Consider the following 27,682-nt stretch of genomic DNA (forward strand, 5'->3'; position numbering starts at 1 on the left):
TTTCTTTTCATTCTGCATACCATATGCAACAAACCAACCACACTTCATTGGTGATGCCAATGCATAGTCACTGGTATTTTCCTGTCGAAGATGTAAAATTGACAATTTTTTTTATGGCTCACTCTCTACATCAGTGGTTCTCAACCTTTTTATCTTGGTGGACCCCTTTTGGTGTCTTCGAAGCGGTCGCGGACCCCTAAAAATTTCAATTTGAAATTTTGATATATCGCGTTTCCTTATGGAATCATATGTTACATAAGTTTCAAAGCAACAAACTTAAAAGAATTTGCTGAGTTCGCAACGCACTTGACGATTGATGAGATTGACAAAATTATGTTATGACTTATGAGCTATATGTTGGCACACAGGATCAAACATCGGTAAGCTATATGCTCATTTGATGTATTTCTATAACTTTTATCAAAAGTTAATAGAATACTTGCAACTGTTACAAAGAATTTCTCCCTTTTTTCATTTGAAATCAATATTAATTCGTTATGATCACAGTCATTGCAAACCTGTGAGTGGTGATAGACTGCTGACTAACGTTTGTATTTCTAAATTAATCATTGATCAACAATCTGCTGTCTCAAAAGAATTAAGTTGAACATAGCCAACATAGCCTTATTAAAGAGATTAAGTAATTTATATGATATTTTAGTTAAGAAACTAAACCTTTGTGCAATGTCCTTTGCAATTTCAAACGACGCACCAGTGCGTTGCGACTTACAGTTTAAAAATCACTGTAGGCTAATACATAAACAAAGCACAAACAATTTTTAAATTTTTTAATTTATCCGTCATATTGAAAACTCGGAAACTTTGCGGACCCCCGGAAATCGCTTCACAGCCCCTTGGGGTCCGCGGACCCCTGGTTGAGAACCACTGCTCTACATGAATATTCAGCACTTTGTCTTCACTGATTTGAGGCCTTCGACCTAGGAACGGAGAGATATTCAAATGTAGACCAATACCATAGGCTAAATCTTTTTCTATAAGAAACCCTTTTTTGGCCATAACAGCATCATTGAAGTGCAGTTCATTAGCAGCTATTTTCTGCTTCAAAAGGTGAAAAATCCACTCCCCTGACATATTTCTTTGTCACTCACATTACCAGTGTACAACTGAGATACAAACATAATACCCCCATTTCTTAGATCAACTCCCACTATAATCTAATGCCTTTGCAGTGTTCATACTTTTATAGTTCGAGTACGTTTGCGACTGACGGTGAAGTGAGGATGGTGTTTCGAGACGTACTTCAATGCCGTCGATGATGATCATGGTGCTTGAGTAGGCTAGTCCTTTTTGAAGTCTAGCTTCATGGCTGCTATGATAACATCACGATGACAGAATATGTTCAAACTAATCAACCTTAAATACATGAGATGCATTCATGAATAAAAAATACGGTGTACAGTACGAACGCGGAACTAATACCAAACCTTGTGCCTAAGTCTGTATAAAACAAACCCAGGCGAAGCTTCATCAACACCAAGAAAAATTCATCTTCCACCTCTAGTCTATGTAGCCTAGATGCAGTGCTCCTGTATCATTTTGAGGTATTTCGAAAGTAGCATCGTCATCAAGTTCTGCATCAACATTTTGATTTGCATGCTTAGCTTTTGAAGCTGTATAATACAGGAAATTCTTCCTATCTTTGCCGGGAAAGATCGCTTCCAATACAGTAAAGAACGGGTCACACGCCTGTAAAGACCACAAAACAACAGCTCAAGCAAACGTTAAACAATTTATTCGCCTGCAAACTACGCCACTAATAACCCTATCGCACAGCATTGCAAAGAGTGGCTGGTCGTTCACGACTCCAACGTCACGCTCTGTTGGTTTGTTATGCAAAAGGTCTATTGGCTAGTTTTGAATCTTTATCCTCGGACTGAAAAAGCCTTAACTTCTGGTAATTTTGCATAGGCCTAGGCTACTTATAAAGGCTTTTGACGCAGGGCAGGTTACTGAGATTGACAGAGTAAAGTTCCAATGTGAAGTCTTGTTGCCAGAAAATTATTCCATCCACTAGGTGCCGCAGAATGGAGAGCATGTAGGGCACAGGTCTCAAACTCAAATTGCTCTGAGGGCCAAATGAACACTTGTAAATCGACTCGAGGGCCGCACCACACAATAAGAAGTCAATTGTCTCTCCGTTAGCTCAGTGGTTACGCGCTCCACTTAAGATCAAGCGGCGCTGGTTCGGCTCTCGGGGTGTGCACTTGAGCAACACATTTCAGGACTGCTCTCTATTCAGCGGCACCTAATGGATGGAGTAATTCCCGTCAACAACACTTCAATCATCGAAAAACTTCAGTCTGCCAATCTCGGCAACCGGGCCTGCGTCAACAGCCTTTACAAGTATGCGAAACTACCAGGAATAGCCTATCAAGGCTTTGTTAGTCCGAGGATAGAGATTCAAAACAAACCAATAAGCAAAATAACACAGTAAAAACGCAATAAAAAAGATACTGTAGGCCAGTGCTTCCCAACCGGTGAGTCGCGACCCATTGGTGGGTCGCGAAGCTATTTCAGGTGGGTCGCGAAGCATTTCTAAATGTTAATGAATGTTAAAATTTTCTAAGAAATACCGACATTATACTATGGATCTTACACAGGCCCGTAACTAGCTTGGAACGCTAGGGGGGGCAATAAGTATTCTAGAGGGGGCCCAACTTTTACCTTCCGTATCAGGTATGAAATCGACGTTTGTACACAATGTGGTTATATTTGCGCAAAAACATTAATCGTAATACAGAGTTTACATTAGCATAGATTACACTGGTCTGCACGATTTTTGAAAACTGATTTAGAGTAATTTTTTGGCGCTGAATCCGAATCTGACCTCAGATTTTGCCTATCACGTCAGGTTTGTGAGATATGATAAAAACAAATTGTTACTTTTGTCAAAAGTGGAATATTTGACGTTGTGTTAATTACACATAGGTTTACACATTGTGCTACATCCAGATATCCAGGCCATGTGGTGCATAAATAGCTGAAATACACCCACAGTCCCACACACTATAATTTTGATACCAATTTGTTTTCTAAGCAACATTATTAAAAAGGCAGTAAAAACAAGTTAAAAGGGAGGCTAAAAGTAGCCCGTCAAGGTTTTGCATGAAACCACAAAGATTTAAGCAGGCCTATAGCAATGCTTGTCCAGTAACCTTATTTAAACCTAACTGTTTTGGCCTGTCCAACATTAACCTTTCGTTATAGCACTGCATGTGTTGGTAGTAGCCTAAATGCAGCGCTAAATCTTTCACTTTTGGCAAAAATAAAGTATTTTTGTTATCATATCTCAAAAATTTAATGTGATAGTAAAAATCTGAGTTCAGATTCGGATTCAGCCAGGGATGGAGGAACCACCTGGGCCTCGTGGGCATGGACCCACCTACTTTATTTTCTGGGTGGGCCTGGCCCTCCCACTTTTGAAAGCCATGTTTCTTTGAAAAGATAGCGAAAACGGCAAATCAGAGAGGGAGTTTCAAAACAGGTCTTCACGTGGTTGCGTGTGACTGGTGGAGCAATCTATCAATCCATATAATTATTCTCTATGCTCTCTATGGCTAGAACAGTGATATCATTAGGCTACATATGCACGTACTGTATAATGCCGCATATTATTACCCCCAGGTGGTATTATAACTGTGTGTGTATTGTTGCCTTTTTATTTGTGTGTACATCGCCACATTTTGTACAGCGCTTTAGAGAAATTCAACAATTTTGTAAATTTTTTTGACCAAATCCGACCTAAAAATGGAACATTTTGCCTGTTGGCACGAAAGGCAATTATGAAAACGCAATGTATAAACCAAAGGTCGGCAAGCATTCTAACAGCAGGCCAAAGCCTAACTTTACATGGTCTTAGCGGGCTGTAGCCTATTAATACCAGTTTTGATCGATTCAGAGGCATGATTTCAAGGCGTTGACGTAGCCTAATGCCTTCAGAATATCGGCTAGTAATCTCTTTGACGGGAATCAGCTGAACAAATTCTTAAACATCAAAATATTTATTTACTGCACGCACAAATACTGCCAGGTTAAAAATTGGCAGTCGTTGATTGTAGCCTACAGGTCTTTCAGTAGGCTACTACATTGGAATCCTGGTGTTCTGCAACTTCCACATGGTCATGTAGGAACTGTTTTGCGACTTGTAATTCCGCCTCTGATGGAATATCTATCTTCAGTTTCATATATAGTGGAATGAGCGATTCACGGTCCAAGAAGTTTTCATTTTTTCTTGAAAGGTCACGAACAGATGTGTAAAACCATGCATAGACCTTTCCCGCAGCTCTGTGCAATGAAGCGTGACGTTGAAAACAATCACGCTGGCTGCTTCATTGGCAATCACCAAATTGCTTGTGAATACTTGATAACTTGTTGAGTAGTTAGTATAAGAATCTTCGTAAAAACATGAAATCAACGTTAAAAAACAAGGACCTGACTGTTAAATTTTATTCAAGTTACTTTTGTATGAAAAACAAGCCAAGCGATACAATGATAAGCCACTTATTTAATGGGCTCTAGTAACTACGCATAAGCTATGGCGCTTGAAAGAACTGCTGGTAGTGTGTTAATGTCTAAGCAAAACGCTGTTGGTCTGCAATTCTGCTAGACTTGAAATTTCTTTCTGCTTTAGCTACAATGTCTTATAATAATAAGTGAGAATTACTGTCTTATTTGCTACAATAAGTAGGCTATGTGGTTTTCAGCTTGTAGCCTTTTTTTGCTTCTTTACTTGTGAAAGCAATGCAGCCTATCACTTATGGCCTACTTGTATTGAATATGAACCAACTGAAGTAGGCTAATAAGCTGGACTGCCATTCAATCAGGCGTAGCCTAACTTCGTCAGTTGGGGCTCCGATACAATTATGAGGCCTCCATTTGTTTCTGTGCTTAGGCTTTTATAGAATGTAGAAATGACGCATGTAAAGCTCGCATGAGCTGCACACCACAAAACCCCCCGATCGCCTCGATAGCTCAATTGGTTAGCGCGTCACTTCTGGAACGAAGAAACTTCAAGATCAACAGCGGCGCTGTGTTCGACTCTCGGGGTGTGCGCTTGAGCAACGCACCTTAAGGACTGCTCTCCATTCAGCGGCATCTAATGGATGGAATAATTCACCAGCAACAAGACTTCAACAATCGGAAACTTCACTCTGTCAATCTCGGTGACCGGGCCTACGTCAGTGATTCAAAGCCTCTACAAGTATGCGAAACTGCCAGGATTAAGCTCTGCAAGAAGCTTTCCCAGTCCGAGGATAAAGATTCAATCAATCAACACCGGTGTCTATTGTTGTCAATTCTTGCTACAATCAGCTTCTGACAAATATTTATTGTTACTATACGCTTATGCCTTGTTTTGGCCGCTTTTAGCTCAATTGCCCAACGGGTCAACTCAACCCATTAATAAAGACGTAAGACACACACTTCGCATTTGCCCAAACTCATCCAATAAAAACTGGATTTCCGCAAAAGTTTGGGGATTACTTTAGATATGAAATCGAAGCTACGTTTTAATCTTTTTTCCGACCACAGAAGGATTTCAATTATTTGTTTGTTTAGTGTCTTTGCCAAGACACAGCTGCAAACTCTGGAGCGGTGTCGAACCGACGTCCTTTGCGAACGTTGCACAAACATTTTCATAACTCAACCATGCAGTTGCTACATTACTATAAATTGTTTGTATTTAATTAGAGTTTTATAATGTTAAAAAGTTTGCTAAAATTTTAGACAACAGTTAGTAGGCTAATAATTTAATGAAATTGTATTAGCCTAACCAAAAAGTATGGTATTGGGGATTCCACTTGCGCTGTAGTTCAATTGAACTAGTTCAATTGTTCAGTTCAGTTCAGTTTAGTTGTTTTTTTATTTCTGACCATCATATCAAAACAATACACATCAACATAGCAAAGGTCAAGAAAAAGGTAGAAGCGACAAAACGCGAACGTTAAAACGTGCTTGTGATCGAAGTAAGTTATTGAGTTGAAAAAAAATTTGGCACGGTCGCAACACCTTCAGAAAAATTTAAGATATAAAGGGGAAAAAAAAAAAAAAAATGTTACAAAACAAATAAACATATATAGGCTACAACTTTATTAGCCTACATAACTTTAGCTGATATATTGAAGATTTGTATGGACAGTTGCTATGAAGATCGGCCATGGTGCGTTATCAAGAGTGCTGATGGTCGTAAGGGGAACACGTCTTGATGCGTTTAGCTCATAGCAAAGAGCAAGGCAGGCAAAGAAAACCCCACAAAGAAATCCTACCACGGGCAAAGCCATTTCAAGCGCAACGCACCAGGCCTTGCACGACTCACAAAATAGATAGGCTATAACTTGACGACATGAAACAATGACAAAAAAACAAATAAAACAAACTAGCAAAAAACAACATCATCATCTTGCGGAAATTCAATTATACCCAGGGAAGTTATGTCTTAAAGATATCAAGCGTGCTTTGATAAAAGTTGCGTTGATAAAGCGATAATTTTAGACCCCTGTCAGCTAAACTCGCCACTTCCACACCGATCCAATGTTGGCTAACGTTGAATTAATGCAAAAATGACAGTCATCGCCAGCTGGGATGTAGTAGTGGTATGTCCCAGTAATATGATAAATTTGGGTTACCGTATGTTTTACACGTTAAACCATATTAAAGTGACAAAAAATATCCAATTTGGCATATTACGTTAAAAAAAAAATAGATAAACAATCAGACAATAGCATGACGATCCAGTCCAAGATATTGAAATAAAACAACTGGTTGGAGCACATGGCCACTGCTTCACCGAAAGATGGAGATTGGTCAAAAAGGATGGAAAAACTTCTGCAGACTCTGTAGAACTTCTGTGGACAAAAAAAAAACACAAGAACCAGAAGGCCAGTAGGAGTACTTACAATCTTACTATTTTGCTAATAAATCTACACACATTGGCTAATCATTGCTGGGCAATAAAAAAAAAAAAAAATATTAGTATGTTTGGTGCATGATGTAATATTTAGATGGGATTATTTCAAGGAAGATTTAGCTTGTTTATTTTTGATTTAAAGCCTTTTACAGTTTTACATTCATTTCTTATAGTAGTTGGAAGCTTGTTCCAAACTGTTGGCCCCGTGTACCGTATTGATTGTTTGCAAGTGTTAATTCTGCAATATATCGGAATACTACTTTTTTTTCCAACAGTGCAATCCTCCATCTCAATACCTTCTAGAGATGCAGCGAACCCAAAATTTTTATCCGCACACCGCACCGCAACTGACTCATCTATCCGCGCACCGCACCGCACACCGCAATTTATCTGGAACTTTGACACTGCACCGCACCGCACACCGCAAATTACAAAATTAAAAAAAAATATTTTAACGAGTTATTGTTTAGAAAGTCAATTGTAGGAAAAAGCATCCATGGCATATAACTGGTAACCTAGTACCAATACAGTTGTGCACTAATTGGCCAGGCTAACCAGATCATATTCTCTTATCAGCAATGCATCTAAGTTCTAAGACATAATACAAACTAAGACAAATAGAATGTTCCTGGATCCAGTATCAGGACTTTTGAACACTTTTTGTAAGCAATAATGCAATTATAATGCCAGTGGCTATGTGAACTACACACACAAGAGTAAAACTTATAGCCTGAACTCACTGGGCTAACTGATATAGTAAATAATGCGGTAGTTGCGCTAGGCCTATAGCCTGGTAACTGAGCTTATCAGCTAGGCTACTAACCAAAAACATTCGTACAGCTTCCCTGACAAGCAAGCCCTAAAACCCTGTCAACTGCAAGCCATTTGCAATTTGCATTTGCATAGCTTTCCATCTTAGGGTTTCCGAAGGGAAAAATAACTGATCCGTGTTTCCAATTTAAATTTGAAGTTTCATAGCTGATTCTTGAAAAGTTGAAAGTTTACGTTTACGAAAGTTTAATTTCTTGAAAGTTTACGTTTACGAAAAATTAATTTCTTGAAAGTTTACGCGGCAAGCGGCGCGGCGCGGCTTTGTCATTTCAACCTTCCACGCGGCGCGGCGCGGCACGCGGCGAAAAAGTCAAAAGCGGCCGCGTACGCGGCGCGGCGCGGCTTGCATCACTAATACCTTCTACTCACAACACCCACTAACTAACCTACACAGGGTGTTCTCAGACAGAAGACACAATAGGGAAGCAGTCAGGTTTAAAAGAGCAGCCATTTTGAACCTCAACTAACAGGCTGATTGTTAAGAAATAATAACCATTATGATGTCATTGGTGTGTCAATTATTACATGACACAAGAGCAACAATGTAAGGCTTGGAAATGGACAAATTCTGTGAAAACCATACTTTACTTTAAAATGATATTAAAAAAAAAATAACAAAAAACACCTCTAATTTTTTTCTGTTTTGTAATAAAAGACATCTTTGACTATCTTACAAAAAAAATTTTTTCACTCTACGTGGATTCCCACAAGGCTTTTTGGGCGTGTTTTTGCAACCACCCAAAAACAATAGAAGTTGCTATAACTTTTTTTGTGATAGTAATACACAGAAAACACTTGCATTTTTGGAATCCTCACCCTTAAAAATAGTGAAATCGAATGTTTGATCACCTCTCTATCATCAGGGGGCGCAACAAATGACATTTTTATGTTTGGCAACTCATCAGCGCCTCCAAGTGATCAACAAATTTCAAAATGGCATATCTAGTGAACCGGTTGATCAATTTTCATAAATTTTTTTTTGTTGCCATCAGAATTTCATGCACATCAACATATTTAAAAACAAAAAAATTCTAAGAGGGGCGGGTTGACTTTTTGAGGAAAATTTGTTGAATTATAATGGAATGACTCCATTCTGAGTTTCAAACTGCAAGTATAGAAGCATACCTAGAACGCAAATGCCAAGGTGGTTGTCCGGTACTTTAATAACGCTTAGTGGCAGTCAACTGCACAGAAGCCTATTCTGGAGACTGATCGGCTATCACACTGTTTAGCTCAGTTGGAAACTGGTGTAAGCTAGGCCTACTCTGGATCTTACCAGCAATAAATCTCGAGTCTGTCTGTTTAACACAACATTCGACCAAGCCATTAGACACACAATGTTTACAATTAAACAACACAAGAAAATTTAGTATAAAACTGAAAAGTTAGCGAACAGAGCTAATTAACATCATTTTTTCCAGGGGGGTGGCGATCATTATTGCAGGGGGGGCTTCGCCCCCCCTGCGCCCCTCCTAGTTACGGGCCTGATCTTACAAGCCGCAGTTTAATCTTGAACCGTACTGTGCCTTCGCCATCGCTATTCTTTGTCTTCACTTCCTTTGTTGAATTTCTATTTTCATGAGTTGTGCACACTGTTTTTTATTAAATCGGGAAATTATTGCATTACTATTGCGTCACAATTATGCAGCAATGTAACAAATACAGTATGTAGCCTAACAATTAGATGTGTTGTTTTGTGTCGCATTAACTATTTCAGTACATATGCCAGTAGTAAAGATGCCATAATAAAGATGTCATATATATCTCATTGTGGGTCGCACAATAAAACTTGCATTAAAAGTGGATCTCGAACTGCAAAAGGTTGGAATGCACTGCTGTAGGCTACAGTAGTAAGAACACACCAAGAACGTTAGATCGCAAGAAAAATTAGTAAAAACAATAAGATGGAAAAACACTGTAGCCTACCAACGCAAAAAAACGAAAATGAAAAACAGAAAACACGTAAACGAAACGACGAACTTGGACAGCTAAAATCTTGCAATCAACTTTCAAAAACGCGGAAAAACTAAACTGTTGAAGAATGGACTTCAGCAAGTGCCAAAGTTACTATTGCAATTATGACACAATGAGTGAATAAGCCATGTGATTGCGATGTAACAATACGAGTTTCCCGTACGCAAAAATGGTGCGACAGTAGTGTTAAACAATCGTCTGAAGTTTGATGGGCATTTTCAGGTTTTTTGAGCATTTTGTCTTTTTATATAGAATTTAGAAAAATATGTAGGCTACTGTGATTATGAATTATTTCAAAGTTTAAAATTGTATCGCGGGCCGCACTAAAAGTTCTCGAGGGCCGCGTGATTGAGACCCTTGATGTAGGGTTTTAACTATTCTATTTTCTTTATTTTTAGTGTAGACTTTTGGTTATTAAGAGACTCTGAGTCTTTAGCTACACAAAAGGTAATTGAGGCTTCTGTCTAGGGGTATGATTTCCTACAAAAGTTACACAAATTAAATGGAATATTAAATGTATTTTATTATGAATCAATTGTTACAAGTTCGGGAAATTGAGAATTATGTCTAACCAATTTAGTTTATTGCGACCGGTGTCAGATGAGCGACATTCTCCAGTCGTGAATTTTATCTTATCGTTCTCGTGATCAGTCCCTTTGCTTTGCAAGTCTATTTCTGAGTGTGTAGGGTTTTACTTATTCTAAGTCCCCTAGTGTAGGGTTTTGGCTATCTGAAGCTGGCTTTTGGTTATTGAGACTCTAAAAATGCTAAAAATGCTAATTTAAAAAATTTAAAAAATGCTAATATTGCTAAAAATAAGCAGATTGCAGAATCGTTTGCAAGACCTGTAAAACATTTGCAGCTGCAGCATAACATTACATCATCGTTAAATCTTTAATTACTTGAACAAGTGTAAGCCAAACTTGAGCAGGTGTGAGCTAGACTTGAGCAGGTGTGGGACAGGCTTGAACAGGTGCTTAAATAACTTATCATTGCCTATCATTATTACGTCACATAGCTGCTTACGTGCGTTTGAGATATTGCAAATTATTTTCGTCATTCGTAAAATTGTTGCTTGAAAGTTAGTCGCATATTTAACTGTTTTGCTTAGTGCTTGCCAGCTGGACGAAATTTCCGTCTTTTATCTAACTAGTTTGTATTGTAGTGACAAGTTTTTAGTGGTGTATCGCATTGCACTCCATTTTCGACAGCTTTGAGGCTATTTTTACAGAAATACAATTTTTGAATAGACGTTTCCAGAAGAGTGTTTCTTTCGGTCATTGCATACAGACGAACGGATCTGGGAATCTTATGTTACAACTTTCCCACGAAGAGATTCTGGTTTACCGCTGTGACCAACTACCAAAATTGAACATCGGTGACCGACACTGACAGAGTAGAGATCCGCTTGTTGTTGAAGAGTTGTCTTTGACTTAACCTATCCACAAGGTTTTGCAGAATGGGGAACATCCCTTGAAGTATGTTGTAGAGTTGAGCATGGAGTGGAGTCGGATTGGAGCTGGAGTTTGCCCGATTTACAAAAAATGGAGTAGATTCGAAGTTCCATTTTTCACAGAAGCTTTAGAGTAGAGTGGATTCGGAGTTTGTTTCAGCAACTTTGCATTTTAGTTGAATCAAATGTCCCGCGGGATAGTTTTGTTTGAAAAAAAAATAAAAAAATTGTTCCAACGATTTTCGACCCAGCGGTGAATCCGGTGATTACGTGCTAAAGTTATTAAAATTGACAAAAAAATTTGCACCTTTAACTTATTTCATTTTATGCACATTGGCTAGTAGGCCTATCAGGCAATGGTCTAACGTTAGCTGAGAATTTCGTTTTGGAATATTGGAGTGGATTCGGAAGCTAAAATCGGATTGGAGTGGAGTCTGATTTTACGTAGTCCGAGTGGAGTTGCAGTCCCAAAAATTACACTCTTTTCAACACTGATACGTTGCACAAGCGCACAGTCGAGAGTTGAATCAGCACTGCTTGATTTGAAAGTTTCTTTGTTTGCGGAGTCAGACCCTTGTCAAACTTAGCTTTCGATTGTGCCATCGATGAAAATTAAATTGCAGATGTCAAGTATTGTTTTTCATCATCATCATGTGCCGTCTCCGAGACGAAGGTTGGCTGCCAATTATTTCTATACGTCACGTTCGGTGTTATTGTTTTTGGGGAAGAAAATTAAAACAAAGCCAACAGAGAAAATCCAATAGGCTACCACATTACGAGTTCTTCTCACAAAAGTTCCTTTCACGATATTATGCAAAAATACATCCGGGCTACTAGCAAGGATATATAAGCGTGGGATTAGCGTAGTCAGTCTTTTTCTGAAATAAATTTGGTCGTTTCTCGTAGCAAGTCTCAGGACAGAAAACGAAGAAACATGCCGGTAGGAATAAATAGACGTTAGGAGAAACTCCTGATATTTTTGTGTGCGAGTCTTGCACTATGATCAAATATAAAATCGCACAATCTTCATTGAGTCACTTTAAATCCGACTTATAATTTTGAGTGTTTACTAATTGCATTTTTTAAACAGTTGGCGAAAGACTTATTGCATCCCTCTTTGGAGGAAGAACGTCGGAAACATAAGAAGAAGCGACTTGTACAGTCTCCAAACTCATATTTTATGGATGTAAAATGCCCTGGTAGGTCATCACGCACTTGCATTATTATTTTTGTTTTGTCACCCTTTGCTTCTTGACTTTTTTTAACATCTTGAGATCGCTGCACGAAGCGACATTACTTAATTGGGGACTACTGATCTACCGGGTGCAACCTATTCCGTCCCCTGAACACTTTGTCCCCAAATTTTGTCCTTGTAAGGATCAAGAAAAATAATGCAACAGAGCTGAAGTCGCTGATCTAGTTGCCGTTAAAACACTTAGCATGTTTTCTTAAACTGAAGCTCTCTTGAAGTAACGACATTCAAAGTGGCTCTCTGACCTTTGCAGTTTGTGTATTATTTCATTGTTTTGTATTAGATATGGACAGCTTGGTCTGATGCAAATAAATAATTTTAAGAATTGCCAAAATATTTTTGCAATGCATATGAGTGTGGCATGGAATGATTAAAGATTAGATTGTGTGGTAAAGTATGTGTTTTTAATTGTAGACTGTGTGAAGCCTATACGTAGCGTTGCAAGTATGGCAACTTCCAAAACTTAATTTTTGTTGGTCTTATTCCAAGCTCAATCAGAGTATAATTACATTTATTTAAGGCGGATGCAACCTAGTTTGTACCCTGAAAAGATCGAGAGAAAGATAGCACAAAGCCGAACTCACTGATTGCAGTTTCCGCTAACCGTCACCCTAACGCTAACCCTCGCTGATTGCAGTTTCCGCAAACATTTTTCTGCACTTTCCGCTAACTCTAACCATAGACTAATCTATGCTCTAACCCTCGCTGATCGCAGTTTTTGCAAACATTTTTCCGTAGTTTCCGCTAACCCTTACCCTAACCTTAGAGTAATCTATGCTAGAGCTCGACCGACATATCGGTCAGCCGATATATATCGGCTGATATCAGGGTGTATATTCGCCGATAAACATCGGCCAGCAAAAAAAAACTCAAAACGAGCCATACATGTCTTTAGAAGAAATCACAAGTTGCTCAAACGTGCTTGCATAGCACGAACAATTATTGCGAGAATATGATTTCCCGCCCATTCTAGTGCGCGCATCTAGAAAATGTTAATACTGTATCCCTTACCTTCCATTCAAGCAGGAAAACTTTCGAGTTTTACGTTGCTTCAACGATTGATGACATTAAATCAGTGTAACAAAGGTGAATTTTTCGCTAAGAATCGATGGGAGTAGCCTACTGATGTACTTCTACACTAACCACGCGCAACTTATTTCAAGTCTTACGTCACAATGTCTGGCTTTGATCTCCGAGTGATGTTGATAAGGCAAGATTCGTTACAAAATTAGATATCACAGCAAGATGCAGCAAAATTTGTCAAGTTTTGGTATTACAGTAAGAAAGAAATGGCCCAGGGAAAATTAACTTTCGCTCACATGACATGCAAAAATAAACCCAATAAAAAAGCCGAATGAAACTTTGCACAGAAGAAAATAGTAGCGTCATTGTAAAAGTTGCAAAAATAAACCCAAAAAAAAGCCTAGTGAAACTTTGCACAGAAGAAAATAGTAGCGTCATTGTAGAAGTTGCAAAAATAAACCCCAAAAAAAAAGCCTAGTGAAACTTTGCACAGAAGAAAATAGTAGCGCCCCGTGTAGCGTCATTGTCGAAGTTTTCCGACTCGTGTCCAGAGCATTGTGACGCAAGAAGCCACACAACCTCGTTCGGTGGAAGTTAATCAGTTATGCGGCGTATTGCAGCTACACGGCGCTTTGACTCTTTAAGCGCACTTGTTGGTCTGATGAAAGCCTTCACTGAAATTTTAAAAAGCCTTCCAAACATAAACTTTCTTGGACTGGTTTGTTGCTTAATAACTTTGTTGGTAACAAATTTTTTGTAGCTGATATATATCGGTATCGGCCTAAAGCTTTCATAAATATCGGTATCGGCCTGAAAAAGTAATATCGGTAAAGCTCTAATCTATGCTCTAACCCTCGCTGATCGCAGTTTCCGCAAACATTTTTCTGCAGTTTCCCCTTATCCTAACTTTAACCATCGAGTAATCTATGCTCTCTAACCCTCGCTGATCGCAGTTTTTGCAAATATTTTTCCGCAGTTTCCACCCACTAGCCCTAACCCTCGAGTTGTTTGCAGAAACTCCGATCAGCGACTTCGACTTTGTGCTGTTAAACTGCGATCAGCGACTTCGGCTTTTTGGAATTTTTTTTCTCAATCTTTTCAGGGTACAAACTAGGTTGCACCCATTTAAGGCAGTGGCTATTTGACCGGCGCCGGTCTTTTAATCTAAAACACTATTTGACCGGCATGACGTAATTTAATTTTTCTTTTACTCTCTCAAAGCAAAAGACGAGAGAAGAGCAAATGAAAAAAAGTGCTTATATTCTAAATTTTACAGTTTTTTCAGTCTTCGAAATTAGCATATTTTTACTTCGGCAAAAACGTTGCCGAGGCCAAACGGCAAAAGTTGAAATTGCTTCGGCAATTGCTGTGAACTTTATTACGAAAAGATTTTATCAAAACGTGTAAAAAAAGAAGCGAAAAATATGCTAGAGTAGTCTATCACGGGTGCAACCTAGTTTGTACCCTGAACAGTTCGTACCCTGAAAAGATCGAGAGAAAAAATTAAAAAAAGCCGAAGTTGCTGATCGCAGTTTAATAGCACAAAGCCGAAGTTGCTGATCTGAGTTTTCGCAAACAACTCGAGGGCTAGGTTTAGCGGAAACTGCAGAAAAATATTTGAGGAAACTGCGATCAGCGAGGGTTAGGGTTAGAGAGCATAGATTACTCGATGGTTAGAGTTAGGGTAAGCAGAAACTGCGGAAAAATGTATGCGGAAACTGCGATCAGCGAGGTTTAGGGTTAGACTCTTAAAGCATAGATTACTCTATGGTTAGAGTTAGGGTAAAGGTTAGCGGAAACTGCGGAAAAATGTTTGCGGAAACTGCGATCAGCGGGGTCCCACGAATTACCCATAAGCACCATAAGTCGCGTCGAATTACCCATAAGCCCCATAAGTCGCGTCGAATTACCCATAAGCCCCATAAGTCGCGTCGAATTACCCATAAGCCCCATAAGTCGCGTCGAATTACCCATAAGCCTCGTAAGTCGCGTCGAATTACCCATAAGCCCCATAAGTCGCGTCGAATTACCCATAGGCACCATAAGTAGCATTGAATTACCTAGAAGTAACGTCGAATTACCCATAAGCCTGTATAGTGTAGAGTGTAGTCTATAGCCGTCTAGAAGCCTAGTAGTCGGCTGCATAGCCGAGTGGTGAGGAGCACTGGCTGGGCGTTCCAAAATATAGTTCGACACCGCTCATAGTTCGACACCGCTTACCCTTGATTTGTTGTGATTTAATAATACCAAAAGTACCGTAGCGATGAAGCGAGCAACGTGATTACGCACGCTGGTACGGTAATTCACGTTAAGTAACTCACGGCGGGAAAGAAAGTTAATTTTGGGTTGATTCAACGTTCGAGTCAGCACAAATCGATTTAATTTTCTCGGCGGGTTATATTGCGTAACAACAATGCCCAGTGAGAAATTAAGGTTTGTTTTACATTAATTCGACATCTAGCGGCGTTGAATTATCATAAAATAACGTTAATTGCTCAACCAGGTACCAGTACTAAATTAATAGCTCCCTGCGAGAAGATTGCCTCGATTTACGTTTATAGTACACTACACTAACATAATTTCGGCACAACTGCGAGCAACACCGGAATGGCCCGTTTCGGTGAGTCCGATCCCTTAACGGGGGATTTTTTTAAAATTATCGGGTACCGTAGCCTAATTATCATTGCCGGTTAAGGGTTAGAGGTTAGGAACTCACCGGATCGGACTCACCGAATAGTAGCAGACCCGAGCAACACAAAGTCTGTTTGTTTAAGAACTAGCTGCCAGAATCGGAATCATCAACTGCTGTATCGGAGGATGAGGTTGTCGCGTCATCGCTTGGCTGGTCATCTACACTGTCTTTGCCGTTTGCAATGGAGCGTTCACGTTTTGCGGCTTTCATGCTTTGATACCCATCCACACGCCTCTTTCGCAGAGCTCAATCAGGGTGTTGACTAAGGAACAAATCTATGGCTGTGGCATAATGACTGGGAGGAATGTCTAACCCTAACCTTACAGCCGCTCGTGTGGCCTCAGCACTTTTATTGCCGACGCTAATGTGCTATTCATTCGTCTGCGTCGGCAATCATCAAGGCAAATTTCGAAGACTGCTTTTTCAGCTGAATCAGTGGCGCATGCGATATTTGTCAGGTTGGTATTCCAAAGGATGTGAGTTCGATACTACCCGGAAGCGTTTTTTAAAAACTTAATTCTAACCCAAATATTCGTTAGGCTACTGCATTTTTGTGGTGAATTTTTAATTTCAGTAGCCAATCTTTTATATGTTCAGTTTACTTTTAGGCAGTGTTTTTTAGCAGGCAATTAAGTTTAAAAGAAAGCGCTGCTATGTAGTATTATATCGAACTCACATCCTTTGGAATCCCAGCCAGTCAAATATCGCACGCGCCACAGATTCAGCTGAAAAAAAAACTGTTGAATTTAGAAGTTATATAGGCACTTTTTTCATTTGCTTTTCTCTTGTCTTTTGCTTTGAAAGAGAAGAGAAAAGAAAAATTAAGTTACGTCATGTCGGTCAAATAGTGTTTTAGATTAAAAGACCGGCGCCAGTCAAATAACCACTGCCTTTATTTAACAATTGCAGACATTGTAAATATCTCTGATTTGCTCGCTGGGTTGTTTTTGCACTCAGTCATGTGCACAATCGTATCGTAATGACAACGGTAAAGCTCAACGGGTGCAACCTAATTCGTACCGTCAGCTCGTACCTTGAAAAGATCAAGTGAAAAAATTAAAAGCTGAAGTCGCTGATCGCAGTTTTCACAAACATTTTAAAACAGTTAGGGCATCGGAGTATCGGTTAGGTATGCTATCGGTATTCGCAAACAAACAAACTGTAAAGATCAAGAGAAAAAATTAAAACATTGCTGATCGCAGTTTCCGTTTTTCCGCAGTTCCCACAAACGTTTTAAAATTTCCGGTAATGATCCTAAGAGTTTGCTGAAGTCGCTGATCGCAGTTTCTGCGAACATTTTAAAAGGGTTAGAGTTGATCGGAGTTTCTGCAAACATTTTAAAAGAGTTAGGGTTTAGAGTGTTTCCGCAAACAAACAAACTGAAAAGATCTAGAGAAAAAAATAGAACAAAACCGAAGTCGCTTAAATCGCAGTTTTCGTTTTTCCGCAGTTTTTGCAAACATTTTAAAATTTCCGGTAATGATCCTAAGAGTTTGCCGAAGTCGCTGATCGCAGTTTCCGCAAACATTTTAAATGGGATAGGGTTTAGTGTTGATCGGAGTTTCTGCAAACATTTTAAAAGGTACGAACTGACGGTACGAATTGTTCATGGTATGAATTTGGTTGCATCCAAGCTCAACCGATATATCGGTCAAGCGATATCAGGAGTAGCCGATATATTGTATTAAGCTGCGCCCTTTTGGGGCAAATTTTTAATTTCAATCAGGGGGATATCTAAATATCTGTGTATGCCTGAAAAATGAAGGCATGCAAAAAAAAATTTTTTTTGGTCAATGTTTAGACCCTGCTGTCGGCCCCGGAACATTTGCAGGATACCGGAATTTTGAAATCCTCATAAAATCTTAATCTTTTGTGCTAGGTATGGCATGTTGGTATTCATTTCTATTGTTTTTGGATAAATAATCCATTTATTAAGTTTACAGACAAATTTAGACATGTTTTAAAATTTTAATTTTTGCAACGATGACATATTTTCTTGCATTTTATGTAAATTTCTGTGGTTTCTGAAGGTTATGATACTAGCAAGTTGGATTTACTGGTTCTGGTACATTCTGAAGCAATATAAATAGACTCATTATATAGTTGAACATTTTAACAAAAACAATGGCTAAGGAAGTTCAGATGAAAAAATAGTATGCATATTATAATTCTTATTTGTGTAACAAATTACATCACAGGCATGTAGGTATGTATGCTGTTTCTCCATCCATTAACTTGATTCCGATTTTACCTTCCAGGATACTACAAAATATACCTACCTGACTTATTCTATTGAATGTATTGTATTAGCTGAGTGTAAGAATGGCATAACAATCTTCAAAAAGGATGATCCTTTAGAAATAGGAAAGTATGAGTCATTGAAAACATCCGAACTTTCGCTTCGTTTGAATGTACTCAGATATTTTCTCTATCTCTGTACATTTCAATTTATGAATTCCACAACATCAACAACTGCACAATCAACTCTACGAAGACATCATCAACATGTATTCATCTGCATCTATAGCAGCCAGAAAGTCTGGACTTCCTTAGCTATTGTTTTTGTTAAAAATGTTTAACTAATGAGTCTATTTATGTTATTTCAGAATGTGAACCAGTAAATCCAATTTGCTACTATCATAACCTTCAGAAACCACAAAAATTTACATAAAATGCATGGAAATATGTCATCGTTGCAAAAATTAAAATTTTAAAACATGTCTAAATTTGTCTGTAAACTTAATAAATGGATTAATTATCCAAAAACAATAAAAATGAATACCAACATGCCATACCTAGCACAAAAGATTAAAATTTTATGAGGATTTCAAAATTCTGGTAACCTGCAAATTAGGGTGGCCCTTAAAAATTATTTTTCTGAAATTTACTGCTCCAAACCCTTAAAAAGTTTTGTCCTTACAAAAAATGAGGTCTTGCAAAAAAATTTTAAATTTGAAGATAATTTAGAGGGTGCACAAGACCCCTCAAGTTCCGCATCCCCCCAAAAATGCAAAATTTGGATATCTCGGAAACCGCTTGAGTTAGAGATGTGCTTTTGGTGTCTAAAGATGCAGAAGACAAGGTTTTCTATATGCTTTCTGAACATTGAATATGCCTGTCTTGAGTAGAAAAGCAGTAATTTTGAAAAAACTACTTTTTAGGGGTTTTGCGTGTAAGATTCATAGTTAAACAATAGTGCAGACCTAAAACCACAATTTACCATTCTAACCTGTTAAATTGTGATGTTACAAGTAAACAAATAGCACTGTTTAAAATGACTAGAAATCCAGCAACCTGGGAATCAGATACACAATGTTCATAACCTTTAACAACCTGTAAGTACTGTATACATGTCCCTAAGTCTAGCTGAGTTCCGAGCTAATGTAAAACTTCATAAAATTCATGTAAAACTTAAAGCTGAGTTCCGAGCTAATGTTCCTGTGGTTGTCAACTGGGATGGAAAGCTTCTCAGAGACTTAACAACCAAACAGCATGTCGACTGCTTCCCGATTATTGTAACTGGTAATGGGGTTTCTCAGCTGCTGCAAGTAGCAAAATTGCCAAACAGAACAGGGTCAAAACAAGCAAAAACTGCTGTAGAAGCTCTCAATGAATGGGGCCTAAAAGAACAAGTGATTGCATTATCATTTGACACTACTGCTTCCAACACAGGGCGAAAGCTTGGCTCATGTGTCCTCATTGAACAAGAGCTGCAAAAAGATCTATTGTATCTAGCATGCTGCCATAATATTCATGAGCTGCTAGTACAAACAGCTATTACCACAATCATGAGAAGCACTGCTTCACCAGATGTTCTGGTATTTAAAAGATTTCAAACACGCTGGGAGTTTATAGGCAAGACGGGGTTCACCACAATAGCTGAAAACAAAGAAATAGCTGACACAGTCATCGATGTGGATCTATAATAGCTTGGGCTGAAAAATCTTTGAAGGAAAGAAAAGATTTACGTGATGATGATGATAACAGAGAATTTATAGAGCTCTCATTAATTTTTATGGGAGCTATTCCTCCGAGAGGTGTTCATTTTATAATTCCTGGCCCAATGCATCATGCTAGATGGATGTCGAAGATTTTGTACTCATTAAAAGTTTGGATGTTTTATGACCAGTTCAAACTTGCAGAAGAGAAAGGAGTGGGCTCTTGCAGATGTGTATTTTTGCTACAAAATTGTACCTTAAGGCATAGATAGAATCTCCTGCTGCAGCCCCGAATAACGATCTAAATCTTTTGAAGTCTTTTAAAACATATTCCAGCATTAACACTGCAGTGTCGAATGCTGTATTATCCACGTTTTCCTCCCACCTGTGGTATCTGTCTGAAGAACTAGCTGCCCTTGCCTTTTTTCATCGTTCTGTATCGGCCCAAACCTAAAGACTCATGGTTAAAGCAATACAAGAGCGGGAAGAAACTGAGGATGCCCCTTAACGACGGACAATCAATTTTGCAATGACTGATCGACTGGAGTTGTCTGACCAGGTCATTAAGGGGTCATTGTCACTGTTCAAAAAACTGGACATATCAACTGAGTTTTTGGAACAGGATCCAGAAACCTGGGCAATCTGTGATGGTTACTGTGAGGCATCAAACATAGTAAACACTCTAACTGTCACAGATGACCACGCTGAGCGAGGTGTAGCTTTCATAGAGGAATAATAACCGCATCCTCACTCACAATGAAGAACAGGTTCAGTATCTGATGCAGGTGGTTGCAGACCTTCGGAAACGATTTCCAAACTGCAATAAAGCCACTTTAGCTGACAAGCATGTGTTGGCAAACAATTTACAATGCGGACAGAAAAACTATGTGATTTTCAATTTTGCCGTCAGTGATTGATATTCCGATAAAGCCCAATAATTTTTCATAATGCTAAGCTTATGCTTTGTATCATATAGTTTATTGCGCATTGATTTCCTATTTTTGATTACAACAAGTGCTTTTGTAGCCTTTTTCAAAAACAAATTACCGAATCTCAGAATTTACATGCATTTTCTCGTAAGGACCACCTTACCCGACCTTGTTATTTGTGTGAGGACCACCCTACTACCCTAAAACACATGTTTGCAATGTTCTATTTGTTTACTTGTAACATCACAATTTAACAGGTTAGAAAGGTAAATTGTAAAATTGTGGTTTTTGGTCTGCACTATTGTTTAACTATGAATCTTACACGCAAAACCCCTAAAAAGTAGTTTTTTTCAAAATTACTGTACTGTTCTACTCAAGATAGGCATATTCAATGTTCAGAAAGCATATAGAAAACCTTGTCTTCTGCATCTTTAGACACCAAAAGCACATTTCTAGCTCAAGCAGTTTTCGAGATATCCAAATTTTGCATTTTTGGGGGGATGCGGAACTTGAGGGGTCTTGTGCACCCTCTAAATTACCTTCAAATCTAAAATTTTTTTGCAAGACCTCATTTTTTGTAAGGACAAACCTTTTTAAGGGTTTGGAGCAGTAAATTTCAGAAAAATGATTTTTAAGGGCCACCCTACTGCAAATGTTCCGGGGCCGACAGCAGGGTCTAAACATTGACCAAAAAAAATTTTTTTTGCATGCCTTCATTTTTCAGGCATACACAGATATTTAGATATCCCCCCGATTGAAATTAAAAATTTGCCTCAAAAGGGCGCAGTTTAATATTGTATCAGCTATTTTTCACTGATAAACATGGCCAGCAAAAGCAAACTTAAAACCAGTCATACATGCTTTTAAAAGAAACACAAGTTGGTCAATTGCACAATTATACTCTCTCGTTTTAATTACGTGCAAGCGGCTGCACACAATCCATTTTTGCACGCAGCACGTAGGTACTGGGTATGCTTTTAAATGTCTTGTTTTGTGCACGAGAAAGGGCGCTTTTCTAGCTGCCTCTTTAATTGGTCTGCCTGGTTGTGCTTCTGTTTATCGGGCTAGTGGGGTGACACCGGTCTTTGTGCGAATCCTAGCAGAAACTCCTGTCTTGATGGACTGATTTACGATGACAAAAGATGTTCTCTTCTTGGCATCAATGCTAAGAAACTATGTTTTTTAAACTACAATTTGAAACTGTTGAACTTTAATTATTAAATTGAACACAAAACAGTGGGCTATTGCATTTGGTTGTTTCTTTTTTGTTTGGTGTTTTTTTGTGATTAGTGTTAAGAATGATTTTTCAATTACAGCAACCAATGCATAAACTATCTTGGACTGGTTTGTTGCTTAATATCTTTGTTGGTAACAAATTTTTCGGCCTAAAAGTTTCATAAATATCGGCATCAGCCTGAAAAAGTGATATCGGTCGAGCTCTAAACAATGGCAATGTTTCTGTTTAAAGTTTACTCCACGGTGTATTTTAAAACCAGCATAATCCGCTTGCAATTAAGTTACTCTTTTAGCAGCATAAGCGTTGTTTACTTTGCAAATGGAGATACAAACAAAATCACATTTTTTCAACTGCGAGTTACTTATTGCTAAACAAACATGTGATCAGCCTATGCAGTCTTCATGACCTAGGTAGATCGGATGAGATGCAACCTAAATTGTACCATGAACAATTCGTACCGTCAGTTCGTACCTTGAAAAAATCAAGAAATAAAATAAAAAAAGCTGAAGTCGCTGATTGCAGTTTTTGCAAACATTTTAAAGTTTTCTGCAAACAAACAAAAACTCTTAGCATCATTACCAGAAATTTTAAAATGTTTGCGGAAACTCCGATCAACCCTATTTTGAAATGTTTGCGGTAAAGGGGAAACTGCGATCAGCAACTTCGGCTTTGTTCTATTTCTATCGATTTTTTCAGTTTGTTTGTTTACGATGCTAATACATTTTTAAAATGCGATCTTTTATTATTACGACTTGGCGCAAGAATTTGGCGTATTGAAAAAGCCCTGGTACGCCATGCTTGGTCGCCGGAAAAATAAAGGAGTTTAAAGTCCTGATATTGCCGTAAACTATTGATGCAGTAGTCCCGGTTAGTAAGCCTATAGTGGATAGGTCCACCCGCATATTAAACCCAATTTGGTCTGGTCCGAAATTACTGAATGTATAGGAGTGGCAGAGAATCGTCCCCCGGTTATTAAGCGAGACTACCGTAAAAAAGTATAGAATATTGTAATGTTAGCGCTGCCAGCAAAAAGATCCTCAGAAATAAAAAGGGCTACCACCAGCGCATGCTGTGCTTTTGTGGGTATTACCGATTTACTATTTTTGAAAACCTTCTGATACCAATAAGAGTAAAACAGCCTATTAGAAATTTTAGTGAATAATCGCAATTTCTTCTATTGCAGTGGTTCCCAACCTTTTTGTTAAGGACCGCTTTAGACAAATTATTAATTCTGCGGACCCCTACCTAAATTTAGCCTGAAACTCAATTAACATACTACAGTATTGACTATTGTTATAATTATGCTACTAAACTACTGTAGCCTACTGTGTCATATTGCATTGCCGCTATGACTCCTGCGGCAAAGATCATGTTAAACAGTTGCTCAAATAAAGAAATGAATTGTTCAAGGGATGTCAGCAGTATTTGAATATTAAGGTGACCCAAAGTGCTATGCCGAAACTTTTTCAACGTAAGCAAATTTAATGAGAAAAATAAAAGTAAAAAGATCTTATTTTTCCAAAATTCATTAAGGCAATTCCGCACCCCCAAATGCTTTCTCACGGACCCCAGGTTGAGAACCACTGTTCCATCGAGTCTTCTAAAGTTCGTTAATACACCACAGATTGACACATTCTTCCGCAACGGAGTTAGGGAACGTTCAAATATTACGTAACGCTTTTTTTCCGAATATTTGACCCCCCTCCCCCATGTAACGCCAACATAACGCTTTTTTCAATCCCCCCCTCCCCCATGTAACGCTTTTTCACTACGAATTTAGCATAAAAAACTACCATTCCGTATTCGAAAGCGTTACGTAACGTTTTGCTTGAACCCCCTCCCCCCCGATGTAACGCTAACGTAACGCTTTGCATAAACCCCCCCTCCCCCTCGAAGGCGTTACGTAATATTTGAACATTCCCTTATACACTGACGGGTCCCACCTACTTCACCAGGTGGTAAGCCGAGGGCAAACAAGAAGGTAGTTCGCTGTTTGGGGCTCGGTGCAAATTGATATATCTGGCTACAATAATCACAATTGATTGCTATATATGTAGCCAGATATTCAAAACATGTGTAGGTGTTTTGAGCAGATGACTGCCCTGTAACGAAAAGTGATAGGGCACGAAATGCACAGCGCAATTTTTATATGCAACCTGCCACTCTGTTTTCTTTTTCAGGTTGCTACAGAATAACAACAATGTTCAGTCATGCACAAACCGTAGTTTTATGTGTTGGTTGTTCGACTGTTTTATGCCAACCTACCGGTGGAAAGGCGAGATTAACAGAAGGTTAGTTAAAACCAGAGAGAGACTGTTCACCAGGCATTTGATAATTAAAGTAACTTGCGTTCTTCTGGTGACTATTTGCTAGGTTACCTCCTGATGTTAAAGATGATAACTAGCTTTTTGTATTTCCGACGTTTCGTCAGTCAGCACGACTGACTTTATCAAGGTGGCTAAAACAAGTTAACACAACCTGTTCAGCAACGATGGCACAACACAAAAACAATCAGATTCTTGCTGCTTTACTTTATTCATTTTATCAGTATGTTTTTGTGTTGTGCCATCGTTGCTGAACAGGTTGTTTCTTTCTATCTCTTACCAGGAAAGAGACTTGGAAAGGTTCAATGACGTAGTTTAATGGGATATTACCGAAAGGCAGTCAATTAAATGTCGAATATTTCTACTGATGTAATGATAATGAAAATTCTTGAAGGACTTTAACGAACTGCTTCTCAAATGACTCTAATTTCAAACACAATTTATATCAGCACCAATTCTCATCTACTTGTATTCAATTACTTCAAATCTCAATCAACAATAATTTCTGCACCTTTTACCAATCCACAACTCATTATAATAAACTCATAAATTCACACCACTATTTATAGCAGGTTTAAAGAAGCTTCTAGATCTGCACGTAGCAGTAGAATAATCTAGAAAACACGTTACATAATTAAGATTTTGCAATCACAGATCTACTGGTAAACATCCGTATGACGTCATGGCAAACTTCACTCGGCAATTGTGAAAAACAACAGAACATTCCAGATTAGCATGCTTACAGAAGATTCTGGAAATACGTTACATAATAGAGATCTCGCAATCAAAGGTTACTAGAGGACAATAACCGATGATAACCTATAGCATAAGAATTTTACAATCAAAACAGCACGCTCGATCAAGATACAAGGCAGCCCGTCGCGAGACCTCGCACATTGATTGTGACATTGTGTTAACCTGTTTTAGCTATCTTGATAAAGTCAGTCGTGCTGACTGACGAAACGTCGGAAATACAAAAGTCTAGTTATCATCTTTAACATCAGGAGGTAACCTAGTAAATAGTCACCAGAAGGTTAGTTGTTGGTAGTAATTTACTTTGCTACCGTTGCTTTTTAAACCTAAACCGATTATTCAGTTACTGTAATATAAAACGTCTTGACTTAACAGTTTGCTCGTAAATGATGCCACCATTATCTCACTACAGTAGATTACATTATGCAATTATGCATGTTAACAATTTCATAACATATTTTGGCCTCCGGTACGTCTTAAAAACGTTTATGGTTTGTCGCTTTTATCGACTAGATGATTTCCTGTTGTTGATTTCCTATTGTTTTTGTTAAAATATCATTCATCCATTTTGCTTCAAAGAAGCCTGGTCTTTATCCCGAAACATCAGGGTCTACCAGTTGTCTGCAGCGACTCCTCCATCTTCCTTTCACACATTACCATTATCATTGTTGAAATAATTACCGAATGATCATGTGTTCAGGTTGTTCGTTTAGAAGAAAACAACACTGACTTTTGCGCAACGTCCTTCATCCGTTACCGAACGCCTTTCTCGGGAAAAAGGCTCACAGCTTTTTACTCTGTAAATGTTTGCGTAATAAAAGGCTGATGTAGTGGGTGAAAACGGAGTGATGTGATGTTACACAGTGCAGAAGCTTGGGTTTTTGTTAGTGTGACGGAAGTGACATCTCGTTTTCGTTTGTAAGTTTACCGTCCAACAAACGTTTGCAGATTATATGCAGCATGCTCAGAAGTCAGAACTTCAAAATTTTGCTCACAGCATTTGAGTTAAAATGAACTGCTAAGGCATCAGTAACAAAACCTAGATGAAAACGGCTAAAATCATGGCTCAAATCCCCAAAGACTGTCTTTTTGAAATACAAATTTTCACTCCGCAAAGATATTGGTACGGTTAAATAAAACTTTGTCGATGTTAAATGTACCAAAGATTTTCATCAAAATAAAATTTGACAAAACTTTTGTTACACGGCGTCTTTATACTGAATGACCATAACAATTGTCATGGAAAAAATCATGCAAAGCTAAGGAAAAATTTGGCCCTGTTTAGTTATGCAACTCCACCTTCGGACTGTGAAAGGTTATTCCCGGTAGTTTGGCAGCACTTGTAAAAACTTTGAACCGAGTGACAAAAGTGTTCGATTCTGGCAGTCTTGTCTGCATTTTTTATCCACTTGGTGCCGCTAAGTAGAGAGCAGTCCAAGTGCATTTTTCAATCGAAAAAAAAGCCGAGCCAGCCGTTTCTTTCTGCACAAAATCGGGCACTTCAACTACGGAGCTATTGGGGCGGACTAACTTTAACTGGTTTTCTGACTAGGCTACTGTAGTAGTCCGGGAGAAGCAGTGCCGGATTAACCAAGTGCGGGCCTGTAGCAGATTGATTTGATATTGTTCCGGACAATATCTGTACAAATCAAACGTCACATAAAACCGTTCAGGTCTACTGAATCTTGGCGTCTGACGTAATAGATTATTGGCAAAGATTGCATCACCTGTTGAAACATTACATCATCGTTAAATCTTGAATTACGAGATATGGTGTAAGCCAAAGCCAACAGGTGCTGGAATAGCTTTATAATGCTTATCATTATTACGTCACACAAGATGTTTACGTGCGTTTGGAAGATTGCAATCTATTCTCGACATTTTAAAATTGTTGCTTGAGGAGTTGATCGCATATTTAACTGTTTGCTTAGTGCTTGCCAGCTGGACGAAATTTCCGTCTTTATCTCAGTAATTTGTATTGTAGTGACAAGTTTTAGTGGCGTACGGTGTTGCGTCGCAATTTCGACAGCCTTGAGGCTAATTTTACAGAAATACAATTCTTGAATAGACGTTTTCAAAAGAGTGTTTCTTTCGGTCATTACATACAGACGAACGGATTCCGGAATTTTATGTTACAATTTTCCCACCAAGAGATTATGGTTTACCGTTGTGACCAGATATATAGATAACACCCGGGAATTAATTGAATATTTTATAGATTTGATCTACATTCTAGGCTACAACAACAAAAGTCTAATGTAATGTTTTATTTGCAAGGAGAAATATAGAACTTCAACAATATCATTCACAGGTCTTTTCGACGCATTTTGATCTCTGCAAATTTGGCAATT

At 38.5% G+C, this 27,682-nt stretch overlaps 1 protein-coding gene across 1 annotated transcript; it reads left to right on the top strand.

The window, feature by feature from the left end:
- The first annotated feature begins 12,001 nt into the window (after positions 1 to 12,001).
- Positions 12,002 to 26,172, top strand: LOC145775712 (small ribosomal subunit protein eS27-like). Its single transcript, XM_082587065.1, has 4 exons — positions 12,002 to 12,123; positions 12,274 to 12,382; positions 24,435 to 24,545; positions 26,032 to 26,172. Exons 1-4 carry the CDS (start codon positions 12,118 to 12,120, stop codon positions 26,058 to 26,060), a joined length of 255 nt encoding a protein of 84 aa, XP_082443191.1. The 5' UTR covers positions 12,002 to 12,117; the 3' UTR covers positions 26,061 to 26,172.
- Positions 26,173 to 27,682: the final 1,510 nt, after the last annotated feature.

The sequence above is a fragment of the Aplidium turbinatum genome, chromosome 8 (assembly GCF_918807975.1).
Source record: "Aplidium turbinatum chromosome 8, kaAplTurb1.1, whole genome shotgun sequence".
NCBI lineage: Eukaryota > Metazoa > Chordata > Ascidiacea > Aplousobranchia > Polyclinidae > Aplidium > Aplidium turbinatum.